This window comes from Zingiber officinale, chromosome 8B (genome assembly GCF_018446385.1).
Source record: "Zingiber officinale cultivar Zhangliang chromosome 8B, Zo_v1.1, whole genome shotgun sequence".
Lineage (NCBI taxonomy): Eukaryota > Viridiplantae > Streptophyta > Magnoliopsida > Zingiberales > Zingiberaceae > Zingiber > Zingiber officinale.
In genome coordinates, this window is record NC_056001.1 from 36,981,768 (window position 1) to 37,000,005 (window position 18,238).

The 18,238-nt window shown below is 36.8% G+C and overlaps 3 protein-coding genes across 5 annotated transcripts; all 3 read left to right on the top strand.

Annotated features, from left to right (window-relative positions):
• Window positions 1-710: 710 nt before the first annotated feature.
• On the top strand, window positions 711-5,270 carry LOC122013389 (CMP-sialic acid transporter 1-like). 2 transcript variants are annotated; one of them, XM_042569651.1, is made up of 8 exons: window positions 711-809; window positions 2,376-2,459; window positions 2,563-2,777; window positions 3,104-3,182; window positions 3,528-3,697; window positions 3,826-4,012; window positions 4,522-4,599; window positions 4,670-5,270. In XM_042569651.1, exons 1-8 carry the CDS (start codon window positions 759-761, stop codon window positions 4,811-4,813), a joined length of 1,008 nt encoding a protein of 335 aa, XP_042425585.1. In that variant the 5' UTR covers window positions 711-758; the 3' UTR covers window positions 4,814-5,270. The 2 variants fall into 2 exon arrangements, with proteins under 2 accessions (XP_042425585.1, XP_042425586.1); XM_042569652.1 differs by having other exon boundaries at window positions 727-809; window positions 2,338-2,459; window positions 4,670-5,037.
• Window positions 5,271-5,407: 137 nt separating this feature from the next.
• Window positions 5,408-10,800, top strand: LOC122013388 (S-type anion channel SLAH2-like). Of its 2 annotated transcripts, XM_042569649.1 has the most exons (7): window positions 5,408-5,584; window positions 6,421-6,940; window positions 7,996-8,152; window positions 8,321-8,794; window positions 8,899-9,669; window positions 10,067-10,098; window positions 10,188-10,800. In XM_042569649.1, the coding sequence occupies exons 3-7, from the start codon at window positions 8,009-8,011 to the stop codon at window positions 10,552-10,554; spliced, it is 1,788 nt and encodes a 595-aa protein (XP_042425583.1). In that variant the 5' UTR covers window positions 5,408-5,584; window positions 6,421-6,940; window positions 7,996-8,008; the 3' UTR covers window positions 10,555-10,800. The 2 variants fall into 2 exon arrangements, with proteins under 2 accessions (XP_042425583.1, XP_042425584.1); XM_042569650.1 differs by lacking the exon at window positions 6,421-6,940 and having other exon boundaries at window positions 10,188-10,793.
• A 1,237-nt stretch (window positions 10,801-12,037) lies between these two features.
• On the top strand, window positions 12,038-17,781 carry LOC122013387 (proline-rich receptor-like protein kinase PERK1). The gene is made up of 8 exons (XM_042569647.1): window positions 12,038-12,661; window positions 13,886-14,440; window positions 15,020-15,106; window positions 15,178-15,248; window positions 15,921-15,997; window positions 16,276-16,426; window positions 16,514-16,675; window positions 17,286-17,781. Exons 1-8 carry the CDS (start codon window positions 12,193-12,195, stop codon window positions 17,568-17,570), a joined length of 1,857 nt encoding a protein of 618 aa, XP_042425581.1. The 5' UTR covers window positions 12,038-12,192; the 3' UTR covers window positions 17,571-17,781.
• Window positions 17,782-18,238: the final 457 nt, after the last annotated feature.

Sequence of the window (18,238 nt, forward strand, 5' to 3'; positions counted from 1 at the left end):
TGATACTACGATAGTTAAAGACACGAGTAATTTAAATTTTTTCTCTAGTTTTATGACCAAAATAATATAAATGATTTTTTATTGTTCATTTAAAGTTTTTATTTATTTATTTATTTATAAATTTGATTAAAGTTTTATGCATGATTCATAAGCTTTATTTCAATATAAATTCATAAATAAAATTATTTTTTAGTTTGAGATTTTTTTTAGACTTATTTATTTAATTAAATTTTGTATATTCAATAAACATGAAGAAATACTAAATTTGTCAAGAGCATATATTTCACAAATAAAATTTTACATAGTATTTAAAAAAATAGATACACATTAGAAATAAAAGATAAATATTTAAAGATATAAATTTAAAAACGTATCTTTAATAACTCATTTATTTAAAATTGAATGAATTTTAGTCAACACTTCTTAATTATAAATAATACTCTTTATTTAAATATATAAATTATTTTTAACATAAACCGTATTAAGTCAATTACAATGAATTTGTATATATACTCATTTCAATTAAACGGTTCGTAAAGTCACAACAGGTACCGGCTAATACCGGTCGCCAGATGAAACCGGGCTCAGAGTTCGCTGGCCGGATCAGCCGCAACCCCGAAGTTTTGACCCGTTATATTCTCTTTAAAACGGCCATCATTCGTAACACGTTATATGTTTACACGCTTAAATCTTCTTCTTCTCTTGTTACGGAATGTTTTTTTTTTCAAGAGGAAGAGGGGAAGCAAGGAGAGGCGGTGATGCGCTGGTATTTCGTTGCGGCTCTTCTCACTCTCCTAACGAGTTCACAGGTTAGATCTTCGGCAACCTCAAATTCGAATCTCCGCTTCCTTCTCCTCCTCCGATCTCTTGATCTCTTTGATTTTCTTGCTCGTTTCGTAGGTTTACACTGTAAGTTACTGAAGAAAGATTGACATGGTTGTTTGTGTACGATGCGGAAAAAAGATTTTAGTGGATTTATTTCGTGATTGATTGTGCGATGTTCTATTATGCAGTGAGATTTAAAATGCTGAAATTGTTTTACTTGGTTTCGTTTTTCTCTCTTTTGGTTTGGTATTGGAAAATTTGGCACACTTTTTGCTGTTGTTGGCAACAATCAGTGTCAACCTTCGCACAAGGAGACAATGAAGTTGCTTGCAAGTGGTAATTGGGCTTCGGAGATCTGGGAATGAAGACTCCGTAACAGTTGCGCTGATGTCTACTTTTTTTTCCTTTCTTTTAGCAAATGGAATGTTTCGAGGCTCAGTGACGCTGAGTGTTTTTTTGTTGATCATGACATCTTAGAGGGACTTGCTTCCATTTTTAGTGAACAATTTTCAGTAAAGTCTTGTGCTTTTCTCTGTGTAGATCATAGGATGTCTAAAGTGTCTTTCACTTTTAAACGCATTCATGAAAATAGTCTCTTTATGCACACTAGTTTAGCAATCAACCATATAGGAAAATATGAAATATATCCTTCTTAAGCATTTCGCTTTGAAAAATGAAGGGCTATCCATGAAATGCCTAATCAGAGGATGCCATAATGATGGAGTTTGTTCGAAAGCTAATTTAGATGGCTCGACTGAGTACAAGATGAATCCATGCAACATAACCGACTATGGTATTTGGCAGTGTGCTTCAGTTGAAGGGCATTGCCCTCCCATATGTTGTCGTTTTAGGATGGAATGAGCGTGTCCCTCTTCAGCATATTATTAGTGCCAAACTCCTATGTTTGTGTTATGATGGGTGTCTCAAGAATGCTCCACACCAATAGTTACGCATAACAAATGAGGTGCGTCAATGTGTGCTTATATTAACAGGTTGTTCCCCTCCCAAATGGTTGTTCACGTCACAGAGAATAGCTACAGAGTGCCATATTGCCACTATATTTGTCCTGGCTCAGAGACTAGCTAAAGAGTGCTATAGTGTCATATTGCTGCTGTACTTGTTCTACTTCAATGTTTCTTACTCTATATTCCTATGTCATATTGATTTATTCCAAATCTCACACGCTAGTTGCTTAGAAAATTGATTATTCATTCTCATCTTCATCATAGCTAGTAAAGTATTTTGATGAACACAATACTTGTTTTATAGTTTAATACCCATGTATTATTAATATGGATATACATATTGTTGTCTTTCTGAACTTTAAAGAATCGACAATTTAGTTTAATCGTATTTCTGGGTTCTTAAGCTTATTTTTTGTATTTGAACTTTTGTATATAGGGAGCATCATGCATGATTTCATCATTATTAGGGTTTGTAAATGTTTTGGCCATACTTTAATGAAATTACACCAGTATTAAGAAACTTAGAACTCCACATAACTAATGGCAGAGAAGAAATAATTGCCAGAATCTCTGCTTGCATTCCAGGGAATTTTGACTACGCTATCCCAAAGCAATGGAAAGTACAGTTATGACTATGCTACCATTCCATTTCTTGCAGAAGTTTTCAAGGTAGATCTGTACAATCCTTCCAGGCCTTCTATTTTAACTTCCCATGTTTGAAAATTGTCATAAGGGCGCTTTTCTAACCCATATGTCTTCTTGCAAATATCAGCTCGTGGTGTCTAGCTTTTTCCTTTGGAAGGAGAGCCAGTCATCTTCACCTCCAAGGATGAATATGGAATGGAAGAGCATCCGTTTGTTTCCAATTCCTTCTATTATATATCTCATTCACAACAATGTCCAGTTTGCCACCTTGACTTATGTGGATCCATCGACATATCAGATAATGGGCAATCTGAAAATTGTCACAACTGGCATCTTATTCAGGTACTGGGCCAGGCTGTGCATTGTGCCCTATCCAATTTCAATTGCAGCATCGTGTCCCATCCTAATGTACAATAACTTAGCGCTTCTAGAATCTTAATTTGGAGAAATAAAAGTGGCTCACTTATTAGGGCTTGATACTTTAAATGAATATTTTCATTGCTTATTAGTTTTGTCCTTTGTAGTAGTATATGTATTAGGTATTGTTGCACATGAAATGAGAATGCACTTGTTCTAAGGTGTCTGGTCAATCCTCTTTCTTATGTTTATATTTATTACTTATGCATTGATGGCTTATAACTATGAATTCCTTTCCTTTTGATGAGCAGGTTTTTTTTGAAGAGAAAGTTGACTACTCTTCAGTGGATGGCAATTGTTCTGCTAACTATAGGAACAACTACCAGCCAGGTTGTTTCTTCATTCTAGTGATCTATTGTTTCCTTGGTTTTGACGTTTTCTCTCTTAGTCTCAACTCTAATCTTTTGATATTTATGGCTTTCTTTTAAATTTTGTGGCCAATTATTTGATTTGTATGCATGTCCTGTGACATTTAGCTGGAATTATATTGTGAGTTATTGCATTTTCTGTTTACAGATTTTGGTTGTTAAATGTTCTTGATAAAGAACATCATTAGAAAGTCCAACTCGGTGAATGATGAATGAATTAAGTTCTCACTACCTGATTCTGGTACCGCAACCTGCTAAACTACCAAGTAATTGCAGTTATTTTTCTAAAATTTCTAACACAATGCAGGTGAAAGGTTGTGGAGAGGCATCTTGTGACTCACTATTTTCAGCACCTATACAAGGTTACATGTTGGGACTCTTGTCGGCCTGTCTCTCTGCACTAGCAGGTGTTTACACAGAATACCTGATGAAGAAGAACAATGACAGCCTTTACTGGCAGAATGTCCAGTTATATACGTATGCACCTTAAATACCCTTTTGTGATTTCTGCTTTTTTGAGGGCATTTGCATTTGCTACTCAACTTTCGTAAGAACTAGAATCAGGAAATACATGGAATAAGTCATGCATAATGTTTTATTGTCAGGTTTGGTGTGATCTTTAACATGGCACGTCTTATAGTTGATGATTTTAGAGTTGAGTTTGAGAACGGACCATGGTGGCAACGCCTTCTTAATGGATACACTGTCACAACATGGCTAGTTGTATTGAACCTAGGATCTTCTGGATTATTAGTTTCATGGTTGATGAAATATGCAGACAATATTGTAAAGGTATGTATTTTGCCTTTCTTCTATGACTTTAACGTGATTAATTAAATGCCCAAATCGAGACATGCATAAAGTAGGCATATTGATTAAGGACCTTTGATAATTGGGAAATTTAAATGAGGAATTTTAACGTCTGCACTGCAAAAGTATAACACGGTTTTATGGATTATTATGATATTTGATGTGATGTTCCTGATTTACTTTGTTTTTTAGGTACTTATCTTGTTTTTCTGATTGAGAAAATCTATTACCCTTTCTTGCTACACTTTTTTTTTAAAAAAAATCTGCAATCAGTCGACTTAAGAGTTTTAGCTGCAGGGTCATTGAGAACTTCCAAATCAGGGTGCCATAATTTGGGAAGTTATTCCAATCGTATATTCATGTTAATATTTCTGTGTCCTATCCGGAGAAAATCTCAACCTCTTTCTTGTACACCAATCAACATTGGTTCATCTTATACTGGCAACAAGTTGTAATCTGCTTATGATTCTTGGAATTTTCTCATCCTCCAGGTGTATTCAACTTCCATGGCGATGTTACTCACGATGCTCCTATCCATATTTCTTTTCGGTCTCAAGCTTACTTTGCAGGTAATTATGTGATCTAAAAAAGAAACAAATCACCCAAGCATTCACATAATATTATGACTTTATCTTGCAGCTTTTCTTGGGCATTATAATCTGCATGATCTCACTGCACATGTACTTTGCCCCTCCTCACATGCTCGTTGATTTACCAGTAACTGCAAAGATGGCCACAGATAACCTAAAGGAAATTGCCATCGAACGAAGGGTCGAGTCATGATCTATCAATAAATGGACTCGCATATTCAGTTCTGTCATACAAACAAGGTGTGGAAAGATATATAAATTTGTCCAAAGCTTGTTTGCTGTTGCAATTCAGACGGCAGTTAGATTTGTGCATCAACACTGGACAAGCAACTTCCAATACTGGAGCATGATGTGTATCAATGTTTCCAAAATTGTATCAAACTATTCTTTCACAAAAAAAGATTAGACTAATGTAAATCTGAGCTTTTCTTTCAAATTTAGGATCCCTGACAACACCAAGTTCTTGCCTCTCCTCTTTGAGCAGAACAGATAGAATCATGAAGTATACAAGGAAAAATACTTCATAATAGGGAAGAACAAGAGTGATGAGACAGCTGTTACTTGTGTGTGCCACAGCTATATCTAGCGTGTTTGTTCATCTACTATGCCTTCATTTATTAATTAATGTTTAGGACGCACCCACTCTATGACCCTGTGATTCATGCATAATTTGAGGTTTCAGATATCTTAATATAATAGTTTCCTGTGCCACATCAAACTAATAGCAGCTTAATATTTTTACAAAAAGTTAGTGCGTTCATATCATTATATACGCATGCTGTTCTTGAACTGTCATTTCAGATGTCTGCATGATCTTATCTGTCTCAATCTCTTCTTCAGATCATATTTATTTAATTTGCTCCTGAATATTCATGTTCACTGGTGTATAAATACTTTGGAGTGATAGATTTGATTCCTGTTCCTGGAGAAGAGGGCATAGGAGGGGTTTCTGAGTGCAGTTCTGGTGAGTCATTATTTTCAGTTCAGTAATGTTTTTGTTTCAATCTTTTTCTATTATGCTTTCATTTTTTTTTTTTGAAAAAGTAGGTTTTATTGACTGAAAAAGGTATATATTCAGTTAGAAAGGCTCTTGTGTAGGATTTCATGTCTCAGTTTCATTAATTTTATTATTTTCATTTGTTCTTCAGCAGATGAAATGATGGTTCAGTGCTATATTTCTATCATTTTAGAGAGTTTTTTTTTTTAAAAGAAAAACCTAACCTGTTTTTAGAAATTTTTTTCCTTTACCACTGTACTCTCTTGAGACTAGAATTTAGATAAAAAAACATCTTGAAATTTTAAGTTTTTTTTTTCATAATTTTTATAGTAAATGATTGATTATTTGATCTCAGAAAGAATATACAGATTGGAAATAAAAAAGGAATTAATTTGAGGGACAGAACTTAAGTACCACTTCTGTTTCTTTAGTTTCTATTTGCCCACTTTCTTAGAATTTTCGTGTTTGAATCCTTGTTGTAATTTCGCAAAGAACACTAAAAACTATATTGAAAAAAATAGTATATATATTTATGGAACAAAACCATAATATTTTCTCTTTTTTTTTTTTTTTAAAAAGAATATCTTGCAAGTTTTAAAATTATCAAAATATTCTTAATATTTTTCAAATTCTTATCTTTTCGCCCCTAATCATTAACACGTTATCAAAATATATAATTTTTAAAAATATTTCTACGAGTAGTTTTGTAACATAATCATCCTTTTGAGTTTTGAGTTTTGAGTGAATTGAGGAACATTTTGAAAATAAATATAACTTTAAAGAGCTACTTGAAAATTTCGCAGCGGTCAGCCAGAATCATCGCCACAGCTGGCACGACAGATTTGCGGCAGCCGAGATGGACACGTCGAGAGATCTCGGCCGTGCGACGCCCATTTTTGGAAATCTGGACCGTTCGTTTTATGAAACCGGTCAACGAACGCAGATTTCAGACTGTTTCGTGGTCCCCTGTAGCGCCGATCGCGCGTTTCTCGACTCGTTCCGTTGTCGCCGTGTTGCAATCGAGGCCTTCGAGCTGGGGATCCCCGCGACGACGAGCGCCAGATTTGGGCGCTCCTTTTTTTTCGCTGGAACGAAGCATCTCACGGGATCTGTTTCCATCGCAAAAAAAAAAAAAAAAAAAAGCAATGGAGCAGCGCGGTGGCAAAAAATCTCTCTGGCAGTCTGCATTCTTCACGAAGAGCGAAGGATCCCCTCCGCTCGCGGCGGAAGCTTCCCGTCGGCGAAACCGTTCGCTCTTCGGCGCCATTAGATAGTAGGAGGTTCATTTTCAGAGTAGGAACAAGAATCCCTTTTCTAGTGAAGGTATCTATACTGATTCCGCTTCGCTCTCGCATTAGGTTTTCTCCTCCGATGCGTCGATATAAAATCACATTTTGCAGTTCAGGAGGATCCATCCTTTTCAAAGTCGTTGTTCTTGACTAGTATGGCTATTGATAATGAGAGTTCTTGGAGGGCATTCACTTGCTAGATTTTGTTGATGCATAGTTACCTGAATGGCTGAATCAGTGCAGTTAGTTTGTCCCTTACCACTAGATGAATAGAGCAAATCGCATGTAAAGAATCTTAGTTAGATTATTATTATTTTTTTTGTCAATTATACATACATTTTGATCCATGAGAGTTAGATATTTGACTAAACAGAATGCTAATGGCTGTTTTCTGTAACATATCCAATCATCTCATTCTCTTGGATTTTAGACAGGCTTACTTGTATTGTTTGGCAATCTTACATACACTAGGTCAATCAAATAAAAAAAAAAAAAAAGATCAATTAATTCTGAGGAAGATTTTTTTTCCTAACCCCTACTGTCCATTTTCACTGAAGATAATTTGGCTAGTGAAGAAACAGCAGTTCACTTGTTTTTCGTTAGTGAAGTAGCAACAAAAGGACACACATTATTGCAATAAGTGTTTTTTGAACTCTCGGAGTGCAAATTTCATTGTCGAGAGTTGGTTAGAATGGACTTCTTCCATATCTATTGTCATAACTTTCTCTTTTAATTCCTTTGCCCAAGTTTGGATTTACATTCTATAGATGAACAGTTGTGAGATCATTTTGAGGCTTTGAGCAATGGAAAGTCTAACTGGAACAGCTTATTTAGCTCTTACTTCTCTGTGGGAGATGAATTCAGAATACTTGTAATTAGTGCGGTAACTGAATCTGTAGTACTGTGAACAGAAGTAACTACCAGCAGCTTGTGTTATATGCTGTGTTTTTGCAACATTCTCAAGTTGTAACTGAATTTTGTAAATAGCCTTCATTCATGCTTATGTATATATGTTCGTATACTTTAGCGATCTTTGTTCACCGACTTTTGTTTTTCTGATACTCATAGGTGCCCCCCTTTTGTGTGTAGGTTTCAAGATTATATGGATGGTAAAGAAAACCTAAGCTCCACAAAGGAGAGTTCTGATTCTGAGAGGCTTCCATCTATTTTCAAGTACATTGCATCTAATTCGATTTCTGGGTTTGATACAACTCCAAGTCCTCGAAGTGACACTGCACATTTTGAAGTAAGTCATGTACTCTTTTGATTGCTAGTTTCTATCTACCAATAATCAGCGTAACCAATCTATGTTAGCATCAAATAGGAATGACCGGATAGTGTGGTTAGTTGATTTCAACCATTCTTTTTTCATTCTAGTTAAAAGACATTTCTGTTGGCTGTTTACACATTTTAGGTGCCAGAAGTTATTGTAGATGACATACAAGAACGACCGGATAGTGTGGTCTTACCGACTTCACAAGATCAAACGGGTGGGCTTTCTCATGCACATTCCATTTCAATCAGCATGCCTTCATCACCTACAGTGTTTCGGGCAGAACATTCGTATGGCGAGCTAAAAAATCATGTGACTGCTAACTCTTGTGTGCATCAAAAAACGGAAGGCAAGTTTCACTCTCAACCGATGTCAGTTGGAAGGTCCTACATTATAGCAACTCCCGATGTTCTAACTGAGAACAATAAATTTAAGGACAAACGATATGATTCTTTCAAGACTTGGTCTGGAAAATTTGAAAAGCAGATATCTAACCTACGCGGTAAGCCACCAGAACCTGAGATAGAAAATTTGACAAAGAATACTAAACGAGAGGTTGTGCCTGCACACCGCTTCTTTGATGCATTGGAAGGACCTGAACTTGACAAGCTCAAGGTATGTTTTGTACTTGTCACTGTGAACAGAAGATTAGGAGCTGTAACATTTTATCTGCATCGATGCAATTCTTAGATGAGTGGCATACCATTGATATTTTGCAGGCGTCAGAGGTGTTGGTTCTTCCTGAAGATAAAAAGTGGCCTTTTCTTCTCCGCTTTCCTGTGTCCTCCTTCGGTATATGCCTTGGCGTTAGTAGCCAAGCTATCCTGTGGAAGACATTGGCTACATCATCATCCACAAGTTTTCTTCATTTTGGTCTGACCGTCAACCTTGTTCTGTGGTGTCTTTCACTTGCGTTACTAGGCATCATTTCATCTATCTATATTCTGAAGATCATTTTATACTTTGAGGCTGTCCGTCGCGAGTACTATCATCCCATCCGAGTTAACTTCTTCTTTGCTCCATGGATATCTTGTCTCTTCTTAGCCATTGGTATACCGTCTTCAATTGGTATCAAGCTTCATGCAGCTCTTTGGTATGTGTTAATGGGTCCAATTTTCCTACTCGAGCTTAAAATATATGGCCAATGGATGTCTGGAGGGCGACGAAGGTTATCAAAAGTTGCAAATCCATCGAACCACCTATCGATCGTGGGAAATTTTGTAGGCGCTTTGCTTGGTGCCTCTATGGGGCTTAAAGAAGGGCCTATCTTCTTCTTCGCAGTCGGGCTGGCTCATTATTGTGTACTCTTTGTGACTCTTTACCAGAGGCTTCCAACAAATGAAACGCTACCCAAGGATCTTCATCCGGTTTTCTTTCTGTTTGTAGCAGCCCCTAGCGTTGCTAGCATGGCATGGGCCAAAATAACTGGGGAGTTTGGATTTGGTTCGAGGATTGCTTACTTCATTGCACTCTTCCTATATGCTTCTCTTGTAAGTCTCTCTCACACATCAACTTATTTTTATCCTATGTTGTGTTTACTTGGAGAATCAGAAGGAGAAAAGAAAAGGATTTTAGTATCTTACTTTCAATCTGTTCTTTCTTCTTGTTTACTTAGAATCGAAAAGAAAGAAGCAGTGTTAATTACTCATTTGTGTTTATTAAATACTCAAAACTCATGTACATCTATTTCTGCCCGATTAGAGAGAAATTTGAGGTAGAGAAATCAGGCAGCGATGAATTGCTTCCTCTCTATTTTCTAGTAAACAAGAGAAATTAGTGATCCTAGCTTTTCTTACCTTTTCTTTCCTACTCCTGTCAAGCAAACACAATATAAGTTGTAGTTTCTACTTTTGCTTCCATCTAATATCTTGTTGTTCACCTTTGCAGGCTGTTCGCATTAACTTCTTTCGCGGTTTTAGGTACTACTCGCTCTCCACCTTAGTTGTCGTTTTCGCTACTTTGTTCTTAATTTTCGATCCACTGTTCTTATTCCCAACCAATCATTTAGGTTCTCACTTGCTTGGTGGGCGTACACTTTTCCAATGACGGGTGCCTCTATTGCTACAATTCGATACTCGGTCGAAGTCACAAACATATTCACTCGGATTTTATCAATTGCACTCACAGCCATATCCATCATAACTGTGGCATCTCTTCTAACTTCGACTATGGTTCACGCATTTGTGCTTCGCGACCTTTTCCCAAACGACATTGCCATTGCCATTTCCGGAAGCAAGATAAACCCAAACAAAATGGATTTGCCTATACAGACATCGAGTGCAAATGCTAGCGACAATGAAGCTTGTCAATCTGCGAGTAATGGAGATCATACTGGAACGCTATCAAGCGAATCAAAAGGACCTACACTTGTTTGAACAAAACATGAATGAGTTGACCTAAGCATTATGGCGATGAATGATATCTTTGACATGCGATCAGACCCGAATATCGTATTGTTCAACGAGCACGTGAGTCGCGGTAACTTTGTTTACTGTGATAAGAACAGGGGATGAAGATCGTAAAATATGGAATATGATCAAAAGTCGATATGCTTTTTATTGTGAGCTCTATTTGTAATTAGTTGATTATTATGAATAAAAGAGATTTTAATATTTAGGAATAGAGGAATTTCAGTATTTTAAAAAATATTTTAAAAAAATTAATAAAACTATCAAAGTGGTCTATGTTTCTAAAATCTTATCATTTCATCCTAACCATTAATATGGTTAATTCAGTTATTAATTTATAATTTTGATTTAATTTTTGAACAAAAATTAAAAGGGCATCTTAAATTTTATAAATCATAGAACTTTTTTTTTCAAAAAAATTAATCGGGGCGTAGAAATTATCAGGTTATTTTTACAACGTGTAGAAGTTATCTAGTAGTCATTATAATGTGCAAAAGTTATTGGATAGTTGTTATAATATGTTTAGTATGAATTTCAGATTTATGATCTCTAAACATAATTATATTAAAATATTATATATCAACTTAATTCTTTGAGTTGATATTCTATTTGTTTATTTCGGTTTTGCATGGAGCGTTGACTTCATTTCTTCACGAACAAACAAAGGAGGGGCCTTATTTTTTCAACATCTTAAAACTGAAGAAATAATAAAAAAATTCCAATCTTTCACGCATAATTGCAAAAATTGTCAAACATTTCTCCTCGAAGCTAATTCACTTCTAAGCATATGATTTCAACTTTAGTAATAATAATTATTATTATTAATGTTCATCGAGAAAATTTATAGATGGACTCCTAAACCGAACAAAACTTCATTTATAAAATAATATTTAAAAAATAATATATTGCTTTTTTGTATGTATGGGAAGAAAAGATGATATCACTGACTGTGAGTGGTCAGTGGTCGTTTTTTTTTTTTTTTGTAAAAGAGGTCAAATACCATATATTTTATATTTATTAAAAATTAATCATTCCTAACATCCTCATCAAGCCATTAATATGGATGATCAACATACTCATATATATTAAATTTCGATTCCAAAATCTCATATTACAATACTCACTACCTTAACCTGCACCGTCCGAAGAGACAATAATAATCTATACATAAAACTTATAAAATGGAGATCTTGTTCATAAATATTACGATAATTACAGTCCAAAAATGGGGTTGAATTGGAATTTTAAAACAAATGAGATCGGATTGATTTTTTTGCTGCCTATTTTCGGTTCGGATTGAACCGGAATGGTTCGGCCGGTTCTTAATGTTATGACGAAATGAATTCAACAGAGTAGACTACGAGGGCCCTATTCGAGTTGGTAGGATCTGATGTTATCTTCCAGACACAGAATAGGTTGAATCTCACATCATCTGCTCAATGTAAGCAAAGCTTCCCAGGGCGATTCAACTTTTCAACGGTGGACTGTGGACGGAGTCAGAGAGCTAACTTTTATTTCTGTTTCGCTGCGTCGGAAGTGATCGCATGCACTCGAGAAAAAAAGGAGGCATCGAGACTAAAGACGAGGAGAAGGCGCCACAGCCCCATGTCCACCTCCTCCTCGCCGCCGCCGGCCTCCTCCCCCTCGCCGGCGGCTGCACCGCCTGATCCAGCGTCTCCGATTCCCACCTCTCCGCCTCCGGCGTCGCCCTCTCCACCCCCCAGCCCCACCACGCCCGATTCTCAGCCTGCGGCCTCCCCGCAGCCTTCCAGCCCGCCCGCCCCTCCTCCTCAGCCGTCTTCGAATCCGCCTCCTCCAGCTGGTCGATCTCCTTCGCCTCCATCGCCGCGTGTGACTCCGTCTCCTCCGTCGCCGAGACCGCACCCTCCTCCGTCTCCGCGCTCGCCACCGCCGCAGTCGTCGTCGAGCTCGGTACCGACGCCGGTCGTGGTCGGAGTCGCGGTTGGAGGTGTACTTATCCTATTTCTTCTGAGCTTCCTATGCGTTTATTGTCGGAAAAAGAAGCGCCTGCCGCCGCTACTGTCCCCACACCACCCGCCCCATTACTACGAAGGTTCGCTTCCGTCTACTCCTGCAAGAAAACGTCCGACCATGTTAATTCGACACTAATTTCTGAAAAAAATTGTTTTTTTTTTAAAATTCTAACATTACATATAGATGAATAATCTCAAGCGAAAAACACTGAAATCTAGATTGGTTCTGCTTCACTGTTCTTCCATAAATCTATCTTCTATCATCTTTATTTTAGAACTGTTTTTTATTTTGTTAGGTTTTCCTGTAAGAAAATTTCTTTCTCTGTAGTTTCCCTTACCATTTAAACAGGGGAATATGTACATATGATGTATAACTTGTTAGTTGGTAGGTAGATTGTTGTCCAATGAAACTAAGAATTTTATGTGAGAGACGGAGATTCAGATCGTCATTGGGAATTCAGAATTTTTGTGCATATCCATGAGATCTAGTTGTTGGTGAAAAAGGAAAATATATAAACAGAATAGAACAAAAGTCCGGTCTAAGTCTTATGGCCTAAGCAACTGCGAGATGTATTCCAAGCTGTCTTTTTGTGAGAATGGTTGATGCATATGACTTTAAATTTGAATTTTGCAACAGCTGATGGATTCTGGTATATTGTCAACCAAATCAGATAGAGAAACCTCACCAAACTTATTACTAGTCTTGTGACAGAGACATGGAGAGAAAATTAGATGAGAGGGTAACAAGTTTCTTGGATAACTACCAAAGGTTATGTTTCAAGTCAGTGAAGCATTAGAAATACAGAAGGTATAATGCATCAACGTGTTTCACCATTGATTCCACAAATCTGTTATCTCCTCCTTTGGTGGAGGAATCTTGAATCCTTGATGAACATTCTAAGCTGTCATTTCTATGTTTTGGAGGATTTATTCTTGAACTCACGTGAGACTCAATTAAACTTGCCATAGCTGAGCAATATAGGGTGGTGTAGAATTTCCTCCATCATGTTGTTGCATAACAGCAGTGGAAAAGTTTATTGAGGATGTGTATTATTGAAGGTATTAAGTTAGTTAATGTAAGAGCCGAACGATTTCTGTCTACTTCAGCAACTAAGATTCACATTTCACAGGTGCTAACTTCATTCAGTTGCATATCTGGAGCTATAATTGGCATTCTTACTATTTTTGTTGAGGAGAACTGTAGTCATTAATGTTTAGTCATTGCTTTGGAGTATCTTTTTAGTTGCATTGTGGAATTTGTATCAATCAAGATCTTGAACTGTTTGAGTGTGTTGGTTTTTCAGATGACTGGTATGGTGCATATTTGCAGAAACAAAACCATGCTTCATCTCTACAAGATCATGGTGTCAAAGTGCCTCCTCGACCTCCTCCTCCTCCACCAACAGTTTCTTTGCTCCCTCCACACTCACCTGGTCCTCTTCCGACTCCACCTCTGAATAAGATCGGCAGCAGTGGAGGTTCTGGGTCCAACTATTCTGGGTCTGATATACCACTTGCATCTCCATCTCCTGATGTTTCTCTAAGCTTCTCAAGATGTACCTTCACTTATGAAGAGATGGCTATGGCAACAGATGGTTTCTCTGATGCAAATCTCCTTGGGCAAGGTGGTTTTGGTTATGTACACAGAGGAGTACTTGCCAATGGCAAGGAAGTTGCAATTAAACAGTTGAAAATTGGAAGTGGACAGGGTGAGCGTGAATTCCAGGCTGAGGTTGAGATAATAACTCGGGTTCATCACAGGCATCTTGTTTCACTGGTTGGATATTGCATCTCTGGTGGCAAGAGGCTGCTTGTTTATGAATATGTTCCTAACAATACTCTGGATTTTCATCTGCACGGTAAGCCACTGGAGTTTCAAATTTTTAATCATATCCTATTGTTTCGAGTACAACTACTGTATCATCGTTTGTAGCATAAACCATTTTAAAATCTAATCGATAAAACAGTGGAATCTTTGTTAAAGCAAATACTCCAAGTGTTTTATTTTTCCAGATTGCCAATTTTACTTACATGAAATAGTGGATTGGTGATATTGAAGTGTTTATTACTTATAAAAATTGATTACTGGTTGCTATGTTATTAACTTTATTAATGTTGACAATTTGATTTAGTGATTTGCTTAACAAATTCAAAATACAAATTTCCATAATTTTACAGGTGACACAAACAACAAGAATATTATTATTGATACAATAATAGACCTAGTTTTTTTTATCATTGTAATTCCCTACTTTGTTTTTAAGATGAGACATAGTTTCATGTGGTAGCACTCCCTTTTTAGAACAATCTTAAGATGTGACAATAAATAATATGCTACTTTTCCACCACTAGTTGATTTTGTTTCGCACTTGTTCATTTTAATTTAAATTTCTATCTTGACGCTAGGTCTTTTCGTCTAAAGGTAGAATATTTTTCAGGGAAAGGTCGACCAACTATGGAATGGCCTGCTCGTTGGAAAATTGCATTAGGTTCTGCAAAAGGGCTGGCATATTTGCATGAGGACTGTGAGTCACACATAACTTTTCCTCACTGAATTTGTTTCTTTTGCTCGTGATGAAGAATTCTTGATCTTCAGGTCACCCTAAGATTATTCACCGTGATATAAAGGCATCCAATATTCTCATTGACTACAAGTTCGAGCCTAAGGCAAGCACCTATTCTAGCTTATCATGTTTACTTATCGACATAAACCCTACTGATTGACCTCATGTATTTGGCATTGTATGTTTTTCGATAGCTTCTTGTAGGGGTGTCAATTCGGGTGGGTCGGGTCGGGTTGGGTCGGGTTAAGTTTTTTTTTTTTTTTTTTTAACCCAACCCGAACCCGACCCGAACCCGAGTTCAACCCAAAACACCTCAACCCGAACCCGAACCCGACCAACCCGATCAACCCGAACCCGACCCATATAACCCGAAAATCCGGTTCAAAACGATTTTTTTGGGCTATTTTTCCTTTAATTCTTCACTTTTATCTCAATATTCCATCATTATCATACAAACATGATATTAATATACATAAAAACATCTAAATTTTTAAAATAAAATTTGATTTAACCCCAAAAAAATCCACAAAACCCTATATTTAAGTCAACCCGGGTCAACCCGAACCCAACCCGACCCAACCCGAGACTCTTTTACTCTCCAACCCTCCAACCCGAACCCGACCCGAACCCGAAAATGCCCAACCCGAACCCGATTTTTTTCGGGTCGACTCGGGTTGGGTCATCGGGTCGGGTTCATTTTTGACACCCCTAGCTTCTTGTTTGTTTCTCCAAAGGGCATTTAGTGAATGCTCACTTTTCGTATCTGGTTATGCAGGTTGCAGATTTCGGGCTTGCTAAGTTTGCTTCTGATAACAATACTCATGTTTCTACTAGGGTTATGGGAACCTTTGGGTGTGTTAAAGTTCCACACCTTTAATTCATGTTCGGTCTTTGCAATACTCATGTTTGATCTAATAGCCATATCTTACTGAAAGCTGGATCCTTACATCAGATTATTGAACACATTCTGCTCTTTACTTCCAACTGTTGAAGATTATGTAGCACTTTTTAGATTTCTCCTAAATTATAATAACAAATACAAGCTTTTGAATCTGTGATGCGCGCTACAAAGTTTAGTTGCTCATGACCTTTATATCCTACATTAACCTGTAACTTCTTCGTTATTTCAGTTATTTGGCTCCTGAATATGCATCTTCAGGTAAACTCACTGATAAATCAGATGTCTTTTCATTTGGTGTAATGCTCCTGGAGCTAATCACCGGGCACCAGCCTCTTGTTTCTTCCCGATCTAAGTTCTTGGATGATAGTTTAGTTGAATGGGTACTTGTTCTTCACGCCGAATCTTTTTCCTACCCCATATTAAAGTGTATAACGATATCGCTTCTGCTGACTTTTTCATACCTGCAGGCAAGACCATTGCTCACTCGAGCTCTTGAGGATGGCAATTACGATTCCCTTATTGATCCAAAGCTAGGAAATTATTTTAATCCAAATGAGATGGCTTGCATGATTGCTTGTGCTGCTGCTTGTGTGCAGCATTCAGCACGGCGACGTCCAAAGATGAGTCAGGTGTTGTTTCTTTGCTTCATGCATCTCTCAATGAAAATTTTCCATGAAGTTCTTTGAACTTTGCCGAGCTGGGACATTTAACATAAAAAATTGTATGTGCTTGCATTATTTGTTCTTGAATTTGAAGTCTAGCCTTCTTTTCTTTTCCGTTTTTGGTAAGAATTTGTTATGATTTGTCGATTGAATAGCTAGCAACTACTGGTGTTTTTACACGATAAGAGTGTGTATTTCGTTTCTCTGAAGTGTAGCAACTATTGAATGTTTTTTTCATCTCATTCTTTGTGATGTTGAGAAGTTTGTTGCTGTTTCTACTCGATAATACTATTCCTCCTAAGTTGTAAATATAAGAGTAAGAGTGTGTTCTGTTTCTCTGAAGTCTAATAATAGTCGCCTATCATATATTTTTTCACCTCATTCTTCACAATATCGAGAAGTTTATCGCTGTTTCTACTAGATTATTACTAATCCTATTCAGTGGTAAGTCCAAAAATTTGTATTCTGTTAGTGTAAAGTCTAATGAGTAGTAACTGCCTTCAATTTACGACATCACAAAAGCTTTTACTGTTTCTACAAGATCATTACTAACACTATCAAATGGTAAATCTATCAGATTGTCCGAGCTTTGCAAGGAGACGTCGTTCTCGAAGATCTAAATGAACAAACAACCCCTGCTCACAATAGTTCGGAGCTCGAGTCTGGCCAGTACAACGACAACATGAAGAAGTTTAGAAAGGTGGCATTGGCACCTCAAGAGAATGCGAGCAGTGAGTACTCTCAGAGGACCAGCGAAAACAACCGGAATCCACTGTCTTCGAGTTGTGAAAACCAGCAGACACAAGAGATCGAGGCGAGCAACAAGAACGACAGCTATGGTTCGTCCGGCAGCAGCTTGTGAGAAACCCTTTGTAGCTCCATTTGTGAAGCCTCAGACAATCTTAATTCCATACACCATTCTTCCATTCGATGAGCATAAACAGTTTGTATATAATAAACATATTATTTAGGAATTAATCATGCAAATTTCATATTTGTTGTAATTAGGTATTTAGTTTGATATGAATGGACGTTGCTAAACATCTTGTTATATAAAGTTGAATGCTGGACTATTGATGAGAGTTATAGAGATGAAAATATTAAGCTGGATGTCCAACGCATGTATATAATAATAAATAAAAATTAGTGAGAAAGTTAGAATTGTATCTATTGATGAAAAATTTTAAAAGATACATTTAAAATGGTATGTGTATTTAGAAAATTTATAAAATTATTACAAATATACTAATTAGGTAGGAAGATAAAGATAAAAAAAATTTGATTAGTAATAATACTAAACTAGGATAAAATTTATTTAAATAAAACTTATAATATAATTAGGGATATAGCTCATAGAAATATCATATAATTGACCTTAGTTTTTTTTAATCCGGTATTCAATTCTTGTGAGCTAGCTAATTTCGGGATGGACGGATCTCACATTCTCCCTACCAAGTAAATTTAGAAAACATGATCGCCCTTGATCTGACAATCTAACATCACTAGTAGTTCAATCATCGTAAATACGTC

Coding starts and splice junctions, on each gene's coding strand:
- LOC122013389 (XM_042569651.1), top strand. CDS start 759: ATGCGCTGGTATTTCGTTGCGGCTCTTCTCACTCTCCTAACGAGTTCA. Junction 3,698..3,825: donor CAGAATGTCCAGTTATATAC/GTATGCACCTTA, acceptor TTTTATTGTCAG/GTTTGGTGTGATCTTTAACA. Junction 4,600..4,669: donor GTCTCAAGCTTACTTTGCAG/GTAATTATGTGA, acceptor TTTATCTTGCAG/CTTTTCTTGGGCATTATAAT.
- LOC122013388 (XM_042569649.1), top strand. CDS start 8,009: ATGGATGGTAAAGAAAACCTAAGCTCCACAAAGGAGAGTTCTGATTCT. Junction 9,670..10,066: donor TCTTCCTATATGCTTCTCTT/GTAAGTCTCTCT, acceptor TCACCTTTGCAG/GCTGTTCGCATTAACTTCTT. Junction 10,099..10,187: donor AACTTCTTTCGCGGTTTTAG/GTACTACTCGCT, acceptor CCAATCATTTAG/GTTCTCACTTGCTTGGTGGG.
- LOC122013387 (XM_042569647.1), top strand. CDS start 12,193: ATGTCCACCTCCTCCTCGCCGCCGCCGGCCTCCTCCCCCTCGCCGGCG. Junction 14,441..15,019: donor TCTGGATTTTCATCTGCACG/GTAAGCCACTGG, acceptor AATATTTTTCAG/GGAAAGGTCGACCAACTATG. Junction 15,249..15,920: donor ACTACAAGTTCGAGCCTAAG/GCAAGCACCTAT, acceptor CTGGTTATGCAG/GTTGCAGATTTCGGGCTTGC.